Below are 15,288 nucleotides of genomic sequence, written 5' to 3'. Positions count from 1 at the left end.
ACGAAGTTCAGGGACCCTTACCGTGAATCACCGTGAGTGAAATCTTCGAGATGTCAGGATAATGACAGCAATAATTGTCAGACAAACGTCCATGCCTGAAATGCTGGGAACCAGACGTCCGTTTGAGGTGAGGCGCTTGGCTACAAACGTCAGGCCGCTTGATGCTCATCTCTACAGACCTAGCTCGATGCACCACATCGGGTTAACTCCGTGAACACCACGTTTTTACGGCACACCACCATCCGAAGAAGGTGGACTTTACTGAATCATATCAACCCTTATGTGCGCAGTCGAATCATCGGAAACCGGCGCGCGGCATGTAACTTCTGAGCGCGAGAAGGCAAAGACGGCTTAGCAGCCTCACCCGTCCCCCATTCGATGGCATCGCGGGGCCCTCACCCGCCACATCTTCCGAACCTCTCGTCATGTCGACCGATATTTGCTTGCGAATTTCCAATGTCACAGCAATGAGTGCTGACAGCAGCGACAGATTATAGCCGCGAGTGAAATTTCGCAAGGGCGAGACACAGGTGCGTCGGGCCATAGTCACCGGTTTGACGCTGCAGAACGACGGGTCCTGACACATATAGTATCGTGATACGGCATTCGCAACAGCCGTTGTCTCTTGCGTACGGCTGACGGTCCGATTCAGTATAAGCATTCAACGAAAGGTGGCCTCCGGGAACGCTCGAAGGATTCTTTCGGGGTACACGGCCTGTATCCGTTCAGGGATTCGGCTGCCTCGTTCCCGGCGTGTATGTCTCAATTCTCATTGTAAATACAATGCACAGGTGCACATATGAGTTCTCATCCTTTAACGCACACTCATTGATAACCAGGGCCCTGTGTTCGCGCCGCAGGCCCATGCAGAAAGTCACTGTCACAACTACTCGGCCAGAATGACGTTACGTTAGTTGATGAATGTTATGGCTCAAAGTTCAGCTCCAGAGCTCTGTCTGGGAGAAACGACGACCGCTGCGGATTTCATTGATGAGCAATAAGCAAAGCATATTCACAGCTTGCTGACTAATATTCCACTGACATTGAATATCACTGCATGTCTTGGCAAATATGAGCGAAAGCCACCATTCTCGACGATTGTCAGGAAGCATGAAATGAGCAGGGTAAGGTAAGGTGATGCCGTTGGGATGTGTGAGCACTCTGTGCACATCCTAGGATGTATGAACGCAAAACGCGTTTACAGATATATAATCGATAAATGCATTCAAAAATCAGCGGCTCTTGATATCAGCGTGTCTATTGATGTCTGTCTCTCGTCGCGAACGAACGCACGTAATAAAGGACTAGTAGACGGGAAGAATCGGAACTGTATTGAACTGGGGACGAACAAGGAACAGCATTCATTAATCATTGCGACGTTGAAGTTCTTTGCATTGGCCAGTGGTAATGTTACATTCTACAGATACATATGAACGATGAAACAGTGGTTGAACACGACGACGACTCTTTTCCCGAAGCCCCCTAGCACGCGCCGGTGAATATGGCGAAAGCTAACACGTCATCCCTGTTAGATGATTATATAGGGACAGCCACGATCTGCGGCAGCCAGCTCTGGTGTGCTTGGTGAACCTCGACGATCTTGAATCCCGCTGGCCCGAGCAGGTCGGCGAACTCTGGGACGGTCCTCTCGCAGGCGTTGTGGTTACTCAGCATCTAAATATGATGGGACTAAGTCGATATGGCGCAACCTGAAAGGGATCACATGCACGTACGTTGATGTCCTGCTTGTATGAGAGAGAGTTAGCGGCACCCCAGTTAGCGAGCAGCGGTTCCGGAGCAAGAGCATCTGGGTCTTGTGCGCCGACGTCTGCGCCTTCCACTGTCTGATCCCGCGACGCGTACAGCATAATGTTGTCGACAATGACGATACGTGTGTTTGGGGTGCAGGCTGCGCGCACGCGCTTCAGGATCTGCACACACTCAGCGTCTGGCCAGTTGTGCATGATCATGCGGAGCAGGTAGACGGCAATGTTGGTGTTCTCGGCGGGTTGAGGTTCGAAGAAGTTGTGCGCTGTACACGCATATGAATGTAGTTCTTCGCCAGGCTGTACGGCATCCTCACTCACCCTGGAACGACACTCTTCCCTGAGCGAGAGCTTCCGGCTGGTTGGCTTTCCAGAACTACGCACGAATTCATGTAAGCGAGGAGTATTAACGGCAAAGCGTCTATTCTTACCGCAGGGGCTTCCGCCACCACAGGGCCCGTGTCCTGCACAATGAGATGGATCTGTGGGCATGTTTGAACGATGGGCAGCGAGACAGAGCCGACGCCTCCTCCACAGTCAACAACAATGCTTCCGGGCGCCAGGCTGGACCAATTGAAACCTGCGACCAAAAGAAGAGGTTCGTCAAGCCAATAAGAATGTAAGCAAAGCGCGTACCACGGAGAATGGCATCCGGAGGCGTCATGCTGTTCATTCCGTTCATTGCCATACCGAACCGCTTCAATCGCGGCTTGTTCTCAGGCAGGTTCAACCAGTCATACATCTTGATGTTTCGTGTCCCAGGCCAAGCAATCGAGAATGGAGCATCGAACGGTGAGAACGAATTGGTGGTTTCAGGGCTTTTCAGGATTTCGGCGATGCCGACGGAGTTGTGCATGGTCTCGTCGGAGCTGAATGCACACGACATCATTTAGTACGAACTGCAGATGAGGTGGGCTCTGATACGCACAAGAGACCAACCAAGGCTGCGATGCCGTTGGAACCATCGTACTTCTCTTCAGGAGCAGCCTCCAGCTGAGCGAGTGACTTGCCAGTGTCCATGGCCAACGAGATGGTGTTGTTAGCGAATACATTGGGCGAAACCTCCTCAAAGACATGGTGTGTGGCGAGAAGGCGCATAACCCTGCCTGTTCACACAAGAACCCTGTCGATCAGGACGCAGATCCAGGGTAACCGGTGACCTTCGATGACGTACCGAGCTTCAGGTAGTTGACGCGGTTGTAAGCGCCGATCTCCTTTATGTGCAGCGCTTTCTTTGGTCCCTTGCCCTTTTCCCGCAGGATTTCGACAACATTTGTCTCAACAACAACACGAAGTGATGAGCTCAATTGGTGCTACAAAGGGTGGTTAGAGCGCACGCAACCAGTCATGGCTTTAGGCCTACTCCAGTCGACATGTCCATGAGGTAACGCTCAGGAGTGCGCACTAGAGCGATCAGCTGGGATGCAGCTGCCACGACCTCCAAGGAGGGCTTCAAGAATTCCGCACGCGCAGTAGAAGCAGAGTGCTGGGTCGTTTTGAGGGAATCCTGCAGCTCCTTGAGCTGAGCAGCCGAGGCCGAGATCACAGAGGACAGCGCCTCGATTTGCTTGATATCCATGGCAAGTTATGGGTTGCAGGTACGAGGCTTGTCATGCGAAAACGTGAAGATATCAATCTCAATATCACTGCAAAGGTCGATGCAAGGGGAGCACTCACCTAGTTTGAGGATAGGTGGAAGTATGTCCAGACCCGGGGGGAGACCCGTGAAGACCATATAAATAGGACTGGTTAGCTTTTCCATGGAGATCTGACTGCACCCAGAAGCAGCATCTGAGCGACCGGTCTCGCCCTTGGGAGTGCGTCCATTCCTTCGCGTGCGAAGACCGGCACCGCAAGCTGCACGGATAGATGGTTGAGAGCTAGCGAAAGGAAGCAATATAGAGCCATGTAAATGAACCCGCAATTTCATCGAGCATAGGTATTCCCATGGCCGCGGGATCGTTGGCACGGTTTGTTCTGATACCATGCAGGAGGAAAGCTGCGCCTCACGATCTAAGGCACTTGGCGGCCATAAAAGGCGTCTGCTCTCGCGTCCAAGGTGGAGTATTCTCACAATAGCACCTGCAGTTCCCGTGATGGTGAGCTTCGCCATCAGAATCTCGGCATCTCTCCAAGTCCGATTTGGCTGCGGATAAATCAACGTCACATACCTCTTTATAAGACAGCCCTGTAGACGTCTTCTACGCAGAGGACGCACAAGGCAATAACTCGAAAGCATGATAGCATCCAAAAAACAGATCTAATCATACAATTGCCTGCAGTCAGCGTAAACGAATTACCCGAAAGCTCCCAGAAACAGTGGATAATCGGGTCTACCATGGACACGTGAAGGTGCGAGTCGCATGTTCACAGGACGCTCTTCGCGACTAGCTCCCAGATGGCAAGCGGATTGTTGACACTGCAAAAACGCCCCGTGAGTACGTGATCCCATAGGCGTGAACAGAAATTCCCTTACATGTCGATTGTCAGGGGAAGATTCACATCTGCCGGGTGATTTTGCCACTCTGTGAATATGCGCAGCGGTTGAGACGTGATCTCAACGTAAGAGTTTACCGCGGTGTTCACCTTCAGGTTCTGAAGGGTCGTCAAGACCCATCCCTAGACGCCAGGTGATTCCCTGTACACTGTTTGTTTTGCTACAGACAGACAATGCCAGTCAGCCACAATTGTTTCCCCGGTACGTCGAACATGGCAAATAATACATACAAATCAGGTGGTGCTAGGGTGTGATTCTTCAGCCGGGCAGACTACATTGCCATTCACATCGTTAGCTCCCGTGTACAACAAATGGTCAAGACCCGCATACCTTGATCTCAGTATCAACCTGCGAGAAGCGGGTGGACTGGCCGCCGACGATTCCACAGTATTGCTGTTGAACACCTGCTTTGCCACCGACGAACACAGTCTTGGAGCCTTCTCCCTTGGCCATAGTGATCTGTCCAAGGTTTAACACGGCGGCAGAATGAGTGCAGCCAGCTGAACAACTCACGCTGAAGAGCGAACACGAGCTTGCGCACCTGTATCGATGCAGGCGATAGTATCCCGTAATTCGAGTAAACGCACGCGGCTCATAACCACTCACCTGCCGTTATTGATGATAGCAACTTTCTTCGGGTCGAACAGTGCCTCGGCTGGCGGGTCCATCTCAAATGGCTGGCACTCGTCTCCAAGTCTATGATTCGTCGTTGATCCATGGTGATGCAAATCAGCGGAACGGCACTTACATCTGACTGAACGCGTCGGCCTGTCCATTGATCACTTTCTCTACGGGTAGCCGAAGCCAGTTCAGCGTCGCCGGGAATGGCGTGTTATTGGCGAACTCCCAGCTCAGCGGATTGTATAGCGAGAGCCCGTCCGGATCCGCTCCTTTCACGATCTCCTCCACGATTAGCTGCGCGAGCGGGCCCGCACGTGTCACCGTTTGTAAGCCTGCTTGAGGGATTGTAGTATCCTTCGGGCCCGCAATCTATTACTGGCTATCTCAGCTGGGTCCACTCGAAGAGGAGATCTGCTGCACATACAATCCTATGCAACCACTGCTCGAGCCACAATGACGTTTACGTCATTTCAGACTCGCAGTGAAAATGAATCACCTACGTGAGCGATGCATATATACCCTGGAGAACGATGACGTGGGTCAGTACGACCTCAGAGGAATGCGTCAGACAAGAGCCCACCGCCGCCATTGTTTGTCTGCAAAATGAGAGGAATCAGCGCGCAATCTTTGCGATACGCTGAAAGCAACATACGACGTCGACAATCAGCCTATTCGCGCCCCGCTCCCTCAGCTCGAGCAGGCCTACGAGCAAGGACTCCTGCAGGACATCGAATGCGCTCTCCGCGAAGCTCCCCAGTACAAGGACGCCCGTCTCCGTGTCGTTCAGCATGTAGAACTGCGCGACGCCGGCGCTCCCGTTTAGCGGCGAGCTCGGCGTCAGCTCTGGCGGGAGCTCAACGTCTTGCTGTGGCGTGGCATCGAGCAGCTCGTTCACGAGATGCCTGCGGGGCCGCCGGGGGAGCGCGAATGGTTGCTGGGGGCCCGGAGGCAGGGCGAAGAGGGAGGGCTCCGCGTACAGGTCGATGCCGTTTGTATACTCGGTTGCGACGCAGTTGTTACCGCGGAAGGACACCGAGTCTGTCCACGGCTTCGCGCCCGGAGAGACGCGCGAGCGGTACGGAAGCTGTGTCGCAGGTTACACTATGTCACAATGTGCGTGGGATGCCTGCGCACCGTGATGTTCTCGCTCTCGTCGCTGTCCTGCCGCCGGATGGTCAGGTTGACCGAGTCCACGAGCGGCAGACTCTGCTGTGCGAAGTTGCCCATCATATAGACCCATCCATCGTCGGCACGGCGGTAGCTGGAGAAGAACCTGCGACGTGGGATTTTGAGCAGTGCGTACCCGAGCAGAGGGAGAACATGCGTACGAATTCAGCCGGGTCCCGTACCCCTGGTAGCTGCCAGTGATGAGAGAGTTCGCGTGGGCTGCAACCCAGGGGTCCTCGCCGTCGATCAGTAGGACTTCCGCCCCAGAGAGCTGCCAGGGGCACAAATGAAGGAGGAGTACTCGTCATTCACTGAAAACACTAACCGAACTCAGCTTGCCCTTTAGCTTATCTGGCAGCGCGTTCTGCCACACGTCAATTTCATCACCAAACTCGGCAGAGGACACGTTGAATGCCTCTGGTGTGATGTGTACATGCTGCGAGCCATCGATGTCGGTTAGCAGAACGAGGGGGGTGGGAAGGAACGACGTGAATAGTGCTGTGGGCACGTCAGCACGGCACGACCACCTCAGAAGCAATCTCACAGTCATAGCAGAGACTGTAATATACGCAGTGGCCGTCATTCAGTCTCTTGACTGCCCTTGAAATGTCGATGTGTAGGTCGAAATCAGACGCGTACTCCTGGGAGCTGATGCGCGCAAGGTCGCCCAGAACGTCCTCGTGCACATCGTCCGCGAACGGCGGGGGAGCTTGCTTCTGGTAGTTGACGGACGTGTGGAAAGCGAGCGTCTTGTTGATGACCTCGATGATCTGCGCACGCGAGCGTGGCACTGGTTAGCATCCCTGTGGACGCATCAATGAATCCGGCGTACATTGCTCTTGATCTCAGACTGTACCGGAAGCGATGTAAAGCACGCCCTGACATCCTGTGGGGCGATCCAAGTTTTGTTGGCAATTGCAGCGCAAGGGTCAAGAGATGAGGCATTGGAGACCGCGACAAGAGCTAGTAAGGAATACGCGACAACTCCGCTCGGCCAGTGTAGCATACTGCTCTTCCTCAACGTCGACATTGCCGAATCCCTTACGAGGAATAGGCCTATCTCTGCTGGCCGCTGCCAGGCGTGGTATGAGTCGGGCTCGCGAGAACGACTGCACACGAGTCGGAGCCTGAGACTCCCATGCTTATGAGAGTGTGCCGGCACGTACCACGTGACAGACGCGTCGCGACGCGAGGGATCGCGTAGAATGAATGGCGCCCTTCGAAGTTTCCTTGCATATCGAAATGAAACCACGAAATATGAAACTCCCGCGCATAAAAATCACGCTGTGCACCGCATCGAGTGCAATGTCAGCGATGTGTTGACATTTCAACTTAGACACTGTCGAAAACGCCACACACGGACTAGGCTGCGTTGCCAGCCATACGTTCACACGGACATAACTGACGAACTTGGACGTGGCGGCCAGGGGACTAATACCCTCCCGTACTGTAAGTCCCCTCTGGTTGGCATCAATAGGTTTCAAACATGGTCACAGTCTCAACACCTGTCCAGTGCCGCCGGCATTCGTGCCAGTGTATTGAGGGAATGATGATGGAGGTGTGCACTCGTGGATGCTGGGCTCATGCATGCAAATCGCGCTCACGCCAAGCGTCCGTGCCTGAGGTGACCATTCCTGATGATCAAACTTGAGCGGGGACACGGCATCCAGCATAGCCTTCGCTGCTCATAGAGTGGCTGCGACTCAGTGCTGAGAAGTTCACTACCCGCGAGCATAGATCCCCGAGGTGTAAAGGATACTCAGCTCGCGTCATTCCGCCGAGCAGGAGACTCTCTGACGATACATCGTTGTTAGGAGACGAGCGAATGACTTCCCCATTAAGTGACAACTGACCACCCGCCGCCTGTGAGCAAAGACGTTACATGTTGCCCCCATCTGCATAGCCATATCCGTGCAGTCTAGTTGACGTTGTTTAAGATCCCTACGCCCCAAGCGTTCGAGCCAAAGTACAGCTGCGACAAATTGAGGTATTGGCGGCGGTGGGCCGAGGAGACGGGATGGGTGACCTCCACGAAGTCACTCTCTTCCTCGTCAGGCAGACGGCCTTGCGCCGGGGCTGGCGCTAGTGGATGCTCGAGCAGCAAACCGTTAGCCGCGACGCCGAGCTGGAGATCCTTGTCCGAGTAAGGGTCCGCTTTGTTGACGACGTAGGTTCGGTGTACGTATCCATCGCCTGCGCCCCATTGGTGGTATGTATCTACAGGGTGTCCCCTAAACCTTCATCAGATATGTGTACTTGTCACAGTCGCAAAGGTTGATTGGCTCACAAAAGAGGTGCAGCGTGACCTATCATGCATACCACAAGGAAGAAATAACATACAGCCACCAGCGCGGTTGCCATGTTGAGGGCCCAAGAAAGAAATGACTGGAAGAAGGCTGACTGTTATCAGGGCGAGTTACTACAAGCGAGACAGAGCCGGTACTTACTACCCAGTACCTCTTGGCTGTGACAGGAGAATCGCCCGCGATGATCCACGACGAACGGATTGAAATCGCTGCTCTTTATGGGGTCGCATATGACAACATGATTTTGACACCGTTGCATCATTATTACTGGCTGTGGTCCACCCGAGATCTCCGTCGATCGGCAGTTGCATTGAGTGATTATTCCAGCCAACTCCACAGCGCCAGGCTTCCTGATGCTCGATTTCGAATTCCACATCAACCCCGCCTGTACACGATTTTTCTCGAATATGTTTATTGATATAGAATCGGTTGTTAGTGCTCATAGTGTCGCACTGCTTCTGTTGCGGCCCAAGTCCGGGACCCTGCCAGGGCCCAGCGCTGCGTGTTCGCGGCTTGAAGGCATCTTGATCGAGACGTAAGAGGGAATGATCAACGTTTCAACGCCCGGTGAGCGTCGCGGGGCGGCTTTGTTGTCGAATACTTGATGGTGAGAGGCAAGGAGATGGAGCGGTTCGTAATTATTGATCGCCGCCTTAACTCTCGATCAACTTGAATGCGATCGTCGGACGAGCGGATTGGTTGTAAGAGCAGCCTTGCCTATGTTTGTCTCATCAGACAGCAGACATATGTTCACTCTATACGGCGGGTAGATGGTATACATTTATTGTATATCCCAAGGCATCACGGATAACAAGCATGCCACATCCTATACGCGACTAATGCACATGCCCTTTCGATGACATCCAATCTTTCTACCACATTCGCTGTGCAAGAGCTACCGATTCAACAGAGCGTGAGCTGCGATGTTTTCAGTTCAATATTACATCTGCCGTAGGGGTTCCCTCAGAACAGCAGTCCTCAACCCACTCATACAGGGTGCTCTATTTGCAGGCTGTCTAGGGACGAATTGGCTTCGCCACATGTAATATAATGCATTGTGTATGTATCTTAGTTGATCTACCGACAACGAGGATCTTTCAGGCCGCACGTAGCAGCCAGAGTGTTCCCCATGGTCCCGAACCAAGGCAGACCCATGCTGGAATACTGTCTCCGAGCCCTCGGGTTGCTGGCTGTACCAGACGACACACCACCTGTATCCCTGACCACCATGTGGGAATTGAGATGTCGAACACTGTCGCTGTGCGAGGTTGGTCTGACAAAGGAGTGCTGAGGCGAAGGTGAAGTGTATAAGGCAAGCGGGTGTTTCGTGATAGTCTTTTGGAACTCCCTGGACGTCATACCAGATTGGATCTCATCGATATTGTAGCCGCGCTATGTCAAGGTACGGGGATGTTCAAGTCGGAGGATATCGTTATCCCCGACACCAAATTGGAGATCCTTGACATAAGAATCCAGTCTGAAGACGTGGGCTTGATGTACTGGTTGTACAACATATACGTGCTCTAGAGGATGACTTTGTGGTCGTTCGTGAGGGCTCGGTTATCAATGAAGATAGACCAAAATGATCGGCAACTTACATACAAGGCAGAGCACGGTCAGCTGTGCTTAACAATAATGTCACAAGGGCATAAAATACACATGTAAGCCTCGTCATCATGTTGAATTCGGGAATACACTAGGAAGGTGGAACAAAACAAGGCTACTACTCATTAGAATTGGGGAAGGTAAGGCAAGACTTCGACACTTACTATCCAGTACCTCGAGCTGGGATTTTGGAGGATTGTCGCTCGCGACTGCCTACAGAAATCGTTACGAGATCAAGCCCTTCATAAGCTAGGTATACTTGACATGCACGTCATCGCGGTCTCAGGACGGGCATCACCGTGATAGAACAAGATTAGCAGGATCGCATCGCGCAGTCGTGTCTGATAATCGATTGGGCGTGTCTATCTGACCTTGTCGCTCAGTTTCAAGTATCTGTGCTACGGTCAGTCAAAGCCAACATGGGGATGAAGTGAAGGCGAACCAGGCCGATATGTGCTCGCGATCAGGCGTGATTGACAAGGGTGTGCTCGGAATGACTGTGATTCTTGGATTTTGGTGCAGAGACTTCATGTTTCCGTGGCATCCGCAGGAAACGACTGCAGGATTTTACCTAGTCTAACTTTCTCACCACTCACCACTTTGCAACTTTCATGACTTGCTGGTCGCCATAGTTTGCAGATTGCCGAGACGCTGTAGTGTGAACGCTAGTCCGTGTACCCAATTAGGCTGAAATACGACACTGGAATCCCTTTGCGGACATCATGGTCGCACCGCAGTGCTGATATCCGTTCTGGTGGATTTCCCTTCGGCGCTCCCGTATCCTGCTTTGCAGGTGATGGATGCTACTGGAGCAAGTGACAGCCTCTGCGACACTCTCGGTAATTGCGTTTGTGAAGGCTAATTTCCCATCACTGTCTGCGAACTATTGCACTTAGCAAACGAGTAGAGAAAGGTTACTGAGATGTGTTGAGTATGTACGGGAGCTGTAGGCCCACAGTAGCGGGTTCGTGATCAGTCGATGAGAATAAAATGGAGGATCTGATATTAAGTATTGAAAACCGCGATGAGACGATGACACAGGGTTTCACGAAGCGCACCGGACACACGGATGCGCTCTATCCACGTCGCATTCGCCCTATGCGGGGAATTCGGGTATACCGGCCAGTCGTTCAATGGTGCATGGTATGGCCTGTCGAAATTCCCGGCAAACATACAGGAGCCCTGCTGCTTCCAGACCCATGCATTGCTCGACGACAGCATGACATCGAGCGCACAGGTCCCCGCCTACACGGAACCACGAAAATGCTTAGCTGGTACATCTTCACATTGCGAGGGGTATGGTCCGAAGCTCCGAGGAGCATGTGCCGAAACAGATGTTGAATATTGGGGGTAGTAGGAAGTCCTGGCGGCGGTATCGATAGCGTTGCAGAATATTGTGGTACCGTACAGATGCACGGACGCGCTCCGTCGCGTTGAAACAGCGCTTGCACGACAAGTAGCCGGTGTTGTCTGGGTCCACAGAGCTTGTCATGGTATTTGCCACGTCCCCGAATCTCCGAGTCGGTCTGGAGTGGACGTAGTCGTGGTACCTTCGGCGCCCCGGCTTTCGCGCAGAAGAGGCGAGGTGGGAAGCGTGCCACTCGAGTGGCTGTGGCGAGAAGTGTTGCAATCATTCTCCCATCGCCGTGCCGAAGTAGAGAGAGTCGAGGTCGGTGTCGCGTCGCATAGGCGGGCCCTTGAGGAGGATCCCGTCGGCGGTGACGCCGAACTGGAGATCATTTTCATAGACATCTAGGCTGTCTGTAACGAAGGACCGGTGGGACGGCGGAAGCATAGCAAAGTCAGCGACCGCACTGGTTGGTCGCTCCCTGAGACTACATCAGTGTCTTGACGAAGTGAAGCGTGCGAAATGACCGACGTACATCGAGGGCGCCGCCCGCCCTATCGCGCAAAACCCGAGGAAGATATAGTATACAGGCATAATCATAAGCATCATCATCATCTAGGGAATTGAGCGGCCTAGGGCTAGCGATCGTCAGCTCAGTCGGATTGGGCAAAGAAGGCTCGGGACTTACTATCCAGTACCTTAAGTCCCTTGCGACTGTCCGAGGTGCTTCAATGCGAGACCATTGTACTTATATGTTGTACTATTCCCTTGACACGATGTCTCAGGCCGTCCTTTCATTGGTCAAAGTGGAAAGCATGCCGTACCTCCTTTGACAACACTGTGATAGGATCACTGATACATGGTGATATAGCACTGGCTGAGTCTTATTGGGCGTGTATATCTGAGTTGACAGTGTCGCTCGATTTCAGGAGCTTATGCTTAGAAGCAGGTGGTCAGACGAAGCCTACGTAAATAATACTCGATCGGATGCAAGACTCAGTGCAGCCGCCGAAACACGCAAGGCAAAGAGATCCGATCAATCTTGTGATAAAGTTAAAGAAAAGCGTGCCTGACTTTAAAGCACCACAGGGTTGCAGGAAGAAATGTGATTGCTGTAGATTCAGATGCTTTCCGCGACATTTTTCATGTGGGCTCTTCAGAAGCTAGTAATCCCACCCCCCACGACGGATATAACGTGGGCGAGCTCGACGTTTCCCAGTAGTATTCGTAGAAGTCCAACGCTGCTCACCCGAAGGCGCCACAGAGCAACCTGTGAGCAAAAGAACAGCTGTGGTAATTGCATGTCACGGCAGCTATGGGATAGCTGCGAAGTCTAGCGGGCGAGCATAAGCATCGCGACGAATATGAGGTGCAGAGAAAACTTATAAGATAAGCTGGATCACGTCAAGAGGAGACTGAAACGAACATAGATCCAATAGTTACTACCCAGTACCTCTATGTTCTCTAGCAGATACGCTCACGGCAACCCGAGGGACATTGCTCTATATGGGTTGTAATTTATATGGAATCATATGATGTCCCATTGTCACCTGCTTGAGGGACACGCATTGATCTCAGCTGAGACGGTGCTGTGCTCCAATGCAAGGGGTTATAGCACTGGTTTACACGCTATAATGAACGCTGGTTGAAGGCGATGGCGGAAGGAAATCAGGCGACGAGTCCTTGTCAATCATGTGATCGACAAGCGGACCAATGCAGCTGAGACTCTGAAAGTCGACTACGCTGTTTCACATGTTCACCGAAAGCCACGAGCAACCTCTAAGACAAGCCAGCAATGGCGACGTAACGTGTTAACACTCGGAATAATTGAGTCTCATTATTCGGCCAATGGTCAGCTCCTTATAATGGGATTAGACACCGCACTCAAACACCGCACTCATCCCCCATTGTGAAAAGCACACGGAAACGACGTCTCTTACTGACGGACATCAAGCACACATGGTGGAATCGCCAGACGCACCGGCGTCCGAATTGTGGAAGGCCCTCGATCTCCCCACGGAGGTTCTGTCGCACCTGCATCTTAGCCCCGTGCCAGATCCTGCGGTAAACTCGTCCTTCAAACTGGGAACAGCGGCACAGGTAAGATTATGTCCAACGACGGGCATGAAACCATGTTCACGGCCATGGAAAGACAGCGATTGGATTGTCAGGTCTCAGCGCCGCACACTTCCATCAGCTGCGCACAGGCCTGAAACAGGATGTAACGGTGGATGCACGACATGCCATCCTAAGTTTCAGTGAGCGCCACAGTTACTGGCGGACTCATCCTCGTCGCCTGACCCTGTCTCACGTGCGTGCAGAGAGCGAGGTGTACTACACCGTCGACGGGGAGCTCCCCGCGAACACTCTCCTTAACAACCTCTGGGGGCTGTACAAGACCAAGGACAACAGCTATGTCCGTCTGCACACGAACTTCCCTCAGTGAGCAAGCCTTTCCCACCTTGCGCGCGCAGATACCGTTGTCCGAGGGCCGGACATGTTCCCGACACCATCAGGATAAAATGTCAAAATTTGGGGACCGGCTTCCGGACAACGGGCTCTGCGCATGGGGTACTCATCTTAGTTCTTGTTAAATTTACCCTCCCGGCAGTCACCATCAAGGCATTCTCGACATCCTGCAATGCGCACCCACAAAGGACGCCGTTGCTGCCGCGCTCTTACAGTGGAATGCCATCGAGTTCGAGACCACGGCCTCCGCACGCAAGATGGTCGCCACCGCGCTCCGCTCGTTCAACGAGTGGGATACGCAGCCGCAGGGCGCTGCACTCGAGAACACTCCGCCTGTGCAGCTGCTCAAGATCGCAGATGCCCCGCGGCGCGAGCTCCGAGGGAATCCGAGCCGCCCGCTCGATGGCATCCGCGTGCTCGACCTCACGCGCGTCCTCGCGGGCCCAGTTTGTGGACGTACGCTCGCCGGTGCGCGCGACCTACCTTTCTCCACCCATGTCTACACTGGGATTGACACGCATGACTGACGAAATCCCGTAGCACACGGCGCAGACGTCCTGCTCATCACCTCGCCCAATCTCCCTGCGCTCCCCTTCCTCGACGCCGACACTTCCCGCGGGAAGCGCACCACGCAGCTCGACTTGACGACCGTAGCTGGACGTGACGCGCTCGCGGGGCTTGCCAAGGACGCCGATGTCTTCCTCCAGGGGTACCGCCCTGGCGGGCTGGCGGCCAAGGGCTTCGGGCCGGCAGACGTCGCGGCCGCGCGCCCAGGTGTCGTGTACGCGAGTTTGACGGCGTACGGCTGGGAGGGCCCGTGGGCCGAACGCCGTGGCGTAAGTGTTCTGTGCACTCGAAGAGCAGACGCTGACTAGACCATGCGCGGGGTGCACTAGTTTGACTCGCTCGTGCAGACCGCCTCAGGGTTCAACGTCGCGGAGGGCGAGGCCCACGCGGCGTTCAACGGATCGCCGTTCGCACCGCGGCCACTCCCAATGCAGGCGCTCGACCATGCCGCAGGCTACTTGCTCGCTTTCGGGATCAACGCGGCGCTCTGCAGGACCATAACAGTGCGACGAATTTCATGAATTGCGAGTCGAGGTGACGCTGACCTTGTGGCGAACGAATGCAGGAAGGAGGCTCGTGGGAGGTGCGCGTGTCTCTGGCTGCTGTTGGACGGTGGATACGCTCGCTTGGCCGACTTCAGCCTGCCGTCGCGTTCGGCGAAGGTGCACCGCTGCCTCCGCGCACGATTCCGCAGGACCTTGAGATTTTCAGGGCATCCGCGTCGTTAGCGCAGAAGACGGGAGATAAGAACTTACCTGAGCGTGTAAAGGCGATATCCGCGATTCGCCATGCTGCCGTGCTATCGGAGACACCAGTCCGGGAGGAGGGGTCGCCATTATCCCTGGATGCGGACCTTGCAAAGTGGCTTCCACAGGAGTGAGTGTTGACGCTGCAGTACGGAGTCTTCGTACGATAATAGCACCTCATAAATGAACTGAATGG

At 53.7% G+C, this 15,288-nt stretch overlaps 6 protein-coding genes across 6 annotated transcripts; 1 reads left to right on the top strand and 5 right to left on the bottom strand.

Moving 5' to 3' along the window:
- Positions 1-1,369: 1,369 nt before the first annotated feature.
- POSPLADRAFT_1182328 (hypothetical protein) lies at positions 1,370-3,456 on the bottom strand. Its single transcript, XM_024488914.1, has 9 exons — positions 3,444-3,456; positions 3,130-3,372; positions 2,941-3,079; positions 2,695-2,872; positions 2,403-2,635; positions 2,198-2,346; positions 2,088-2,142; positions 1,734-2,032; positions 1,370-1,674 (listed from the first exon to the last, which is right to left on the bottom strand). Exons 2-9 carry the CDS (start codon positions 3,343-3,345, stop codon positions 1,537-1,539), a joined length of 1,407 nt encoding a protein of 468 aa, XP_024337954.1. The 5' UTR covers positions 3,346-3,372; positions 3,444-3,456; the 3' UTR covers positions 1,370-1,536.
- A 677-nt stretch (positions 3,457-4,133) lies between these two features.
- Positions 4,134-7,057, bottom strand: POSPLADRAFT_1146526 (hypothetical protein; the record flags this gene model as incomplete). The annotated part of the gene is made up of 17 exons (XM_024485944.1): positions 4,134-4,185; positions 4,243-4,291; positions 4,353-4,423; positions 4,494-4,534; positions 4,594-4,722; positions 4,777-4,804; positions 4,870-4,959; positions 5,012-5,253; positions 5,309-5,323; positions 5,385-5,404; positions 5,465-5,480; positions 5,537-5,968; positions 6,019-6,157; positions 6,213-6,322; positions 6,377-6,549; positions 6,596-6,821; positions 6,884-7,057. 17 exons carry the CDS (start codon positions 7,055-7,057, stop codon positions 4,134-4,136), a joined length of 2,007 nt encoding a protein of 668 aa, XP_024337953.1.
- Positions 7,058-7,969: 912 nt separating this feature from the next.
- On the bottom strand, positions 7,970-8,412 carry POSPLADRAFT_1058089 (hypothetical protein; the record flags this gene model as incomplete). Its single annotated transcript, XM_024480995.1, has 2 exons — positions 7,970-8,282; positions 8,339-8,412. The coding sequence occupies 2 exons, from the start codon at positions 8,410-8,412 to the stop codon at positions 7,970-7,972; spliced, it is 387 nt and encodes a 128-aa protein (XP_024337952.1).
- Positions 8,413-9,749: 1,337 nt separating this feature from the next.
- Positions 9,750-11,454, bottom strand: POSPLADRAFT_1146341 (hypothetical protein; the record flags this gene model as incomplete). The annotated part of the gene is made up of 7 exons (XM_024485918.1): positions 9,750-9,856; positions 9,956-9,982; positions 10,127-10,175; positions 10,334-10,355; positions 10,682-10,838; positions 11,021-11,207; positions 11,383-11,454. The coding sequence occupies 7 exons, from the start codon at positions 11,452-11,454 to the stop codon at positions 9,750-9,752; spliced, it is 621 nt and encodes a 206-aa protein (XP_024337951.1).
- A 138-nt stretch (positions 11,455-11,592) lies between these two features.
- POSPLADRAFT_1058088 (hypothetical protein) lies at positions 11,593-11,904 on the bottom strand (the record flags this gene model as incomplete). Its single annotated transcript, XM_024480994.1, has 2 exons — positions 11,593-11,791; positions 11,846-11,904. 2 exons carry the CDS (start codon positions 11,902-11,904, stop codon positions 11,593-11,595), a joined length of 258 nt encoding a protein of 85 aa, XP_024337950.1.
- A 1,365-nt stretch (positions 11,905-13,269) lies between these two features.
- On the top strand, positions 13,270-15,226 carry POSPLADRAFT_1146724 (hypothetical protein; the record flags this gene model as incomplete). The annotated part of the gene is made up of 7 exons (XM_024485972.1): positions 13,270-13,410; positions 13,463-13,568; positions 13,632-13,752; positions 13,922-14,247; positions 14,320-14,615; positions 14,676-14,849; positions 14,912-15,226. 7 exons carry the CDS (start codon positions 13,270-13,272, stop codon positions 15,224-15,226), a joined length of 1,479 nt encoding a protein of 492 aa, XP_024337949.1.
- Positions 15,227-15,288: the final 62 nt, after the last annotated feature.

This window comes from Postia placenta, assembly GCF_002117355.1.
Source record: "Postia placenta MAD-698-R-SB12 unplaced genomic scaffold POSPLAscaffold_9, whole genome shotgun sequence".
NCBI classification, from domain to species: Eukaryota; Fungi; Basidiomycota; class Agaricomycetes; order Polyporales; family Adustoporiaceae; genus Rhodonia; species Rhodonia placenta.
This window is presented reverse-complemented; position numbering and strand designations above follow the sequence as displayed.

Excerpts from the sequence above, each read along its gene's own strand:
- POSPLADRAFT_1182328 (XM_024488914.1), bottom strand. The coding sequence starts at position 3,345 with ATGGATATCAAGCAAATCGAGGCGCTGTCCTCTGTGATCTCGGCCTCG. Across the intron at positions 3,080-3,129 it reads TCATGGACATGTCGACTGGA|CACCAATTGAGCTCATCACT; the intron begins GTAGGCCTAAAG and ends CACCCTTTGTAG. Across the intron at positions 1,675-1,733 it reads CATACAAGCAGGACATCAAC|ATGCTGAGTAACCACAACGC; the intron begins GTACGTGCATGT and ends CATCATATTTAG.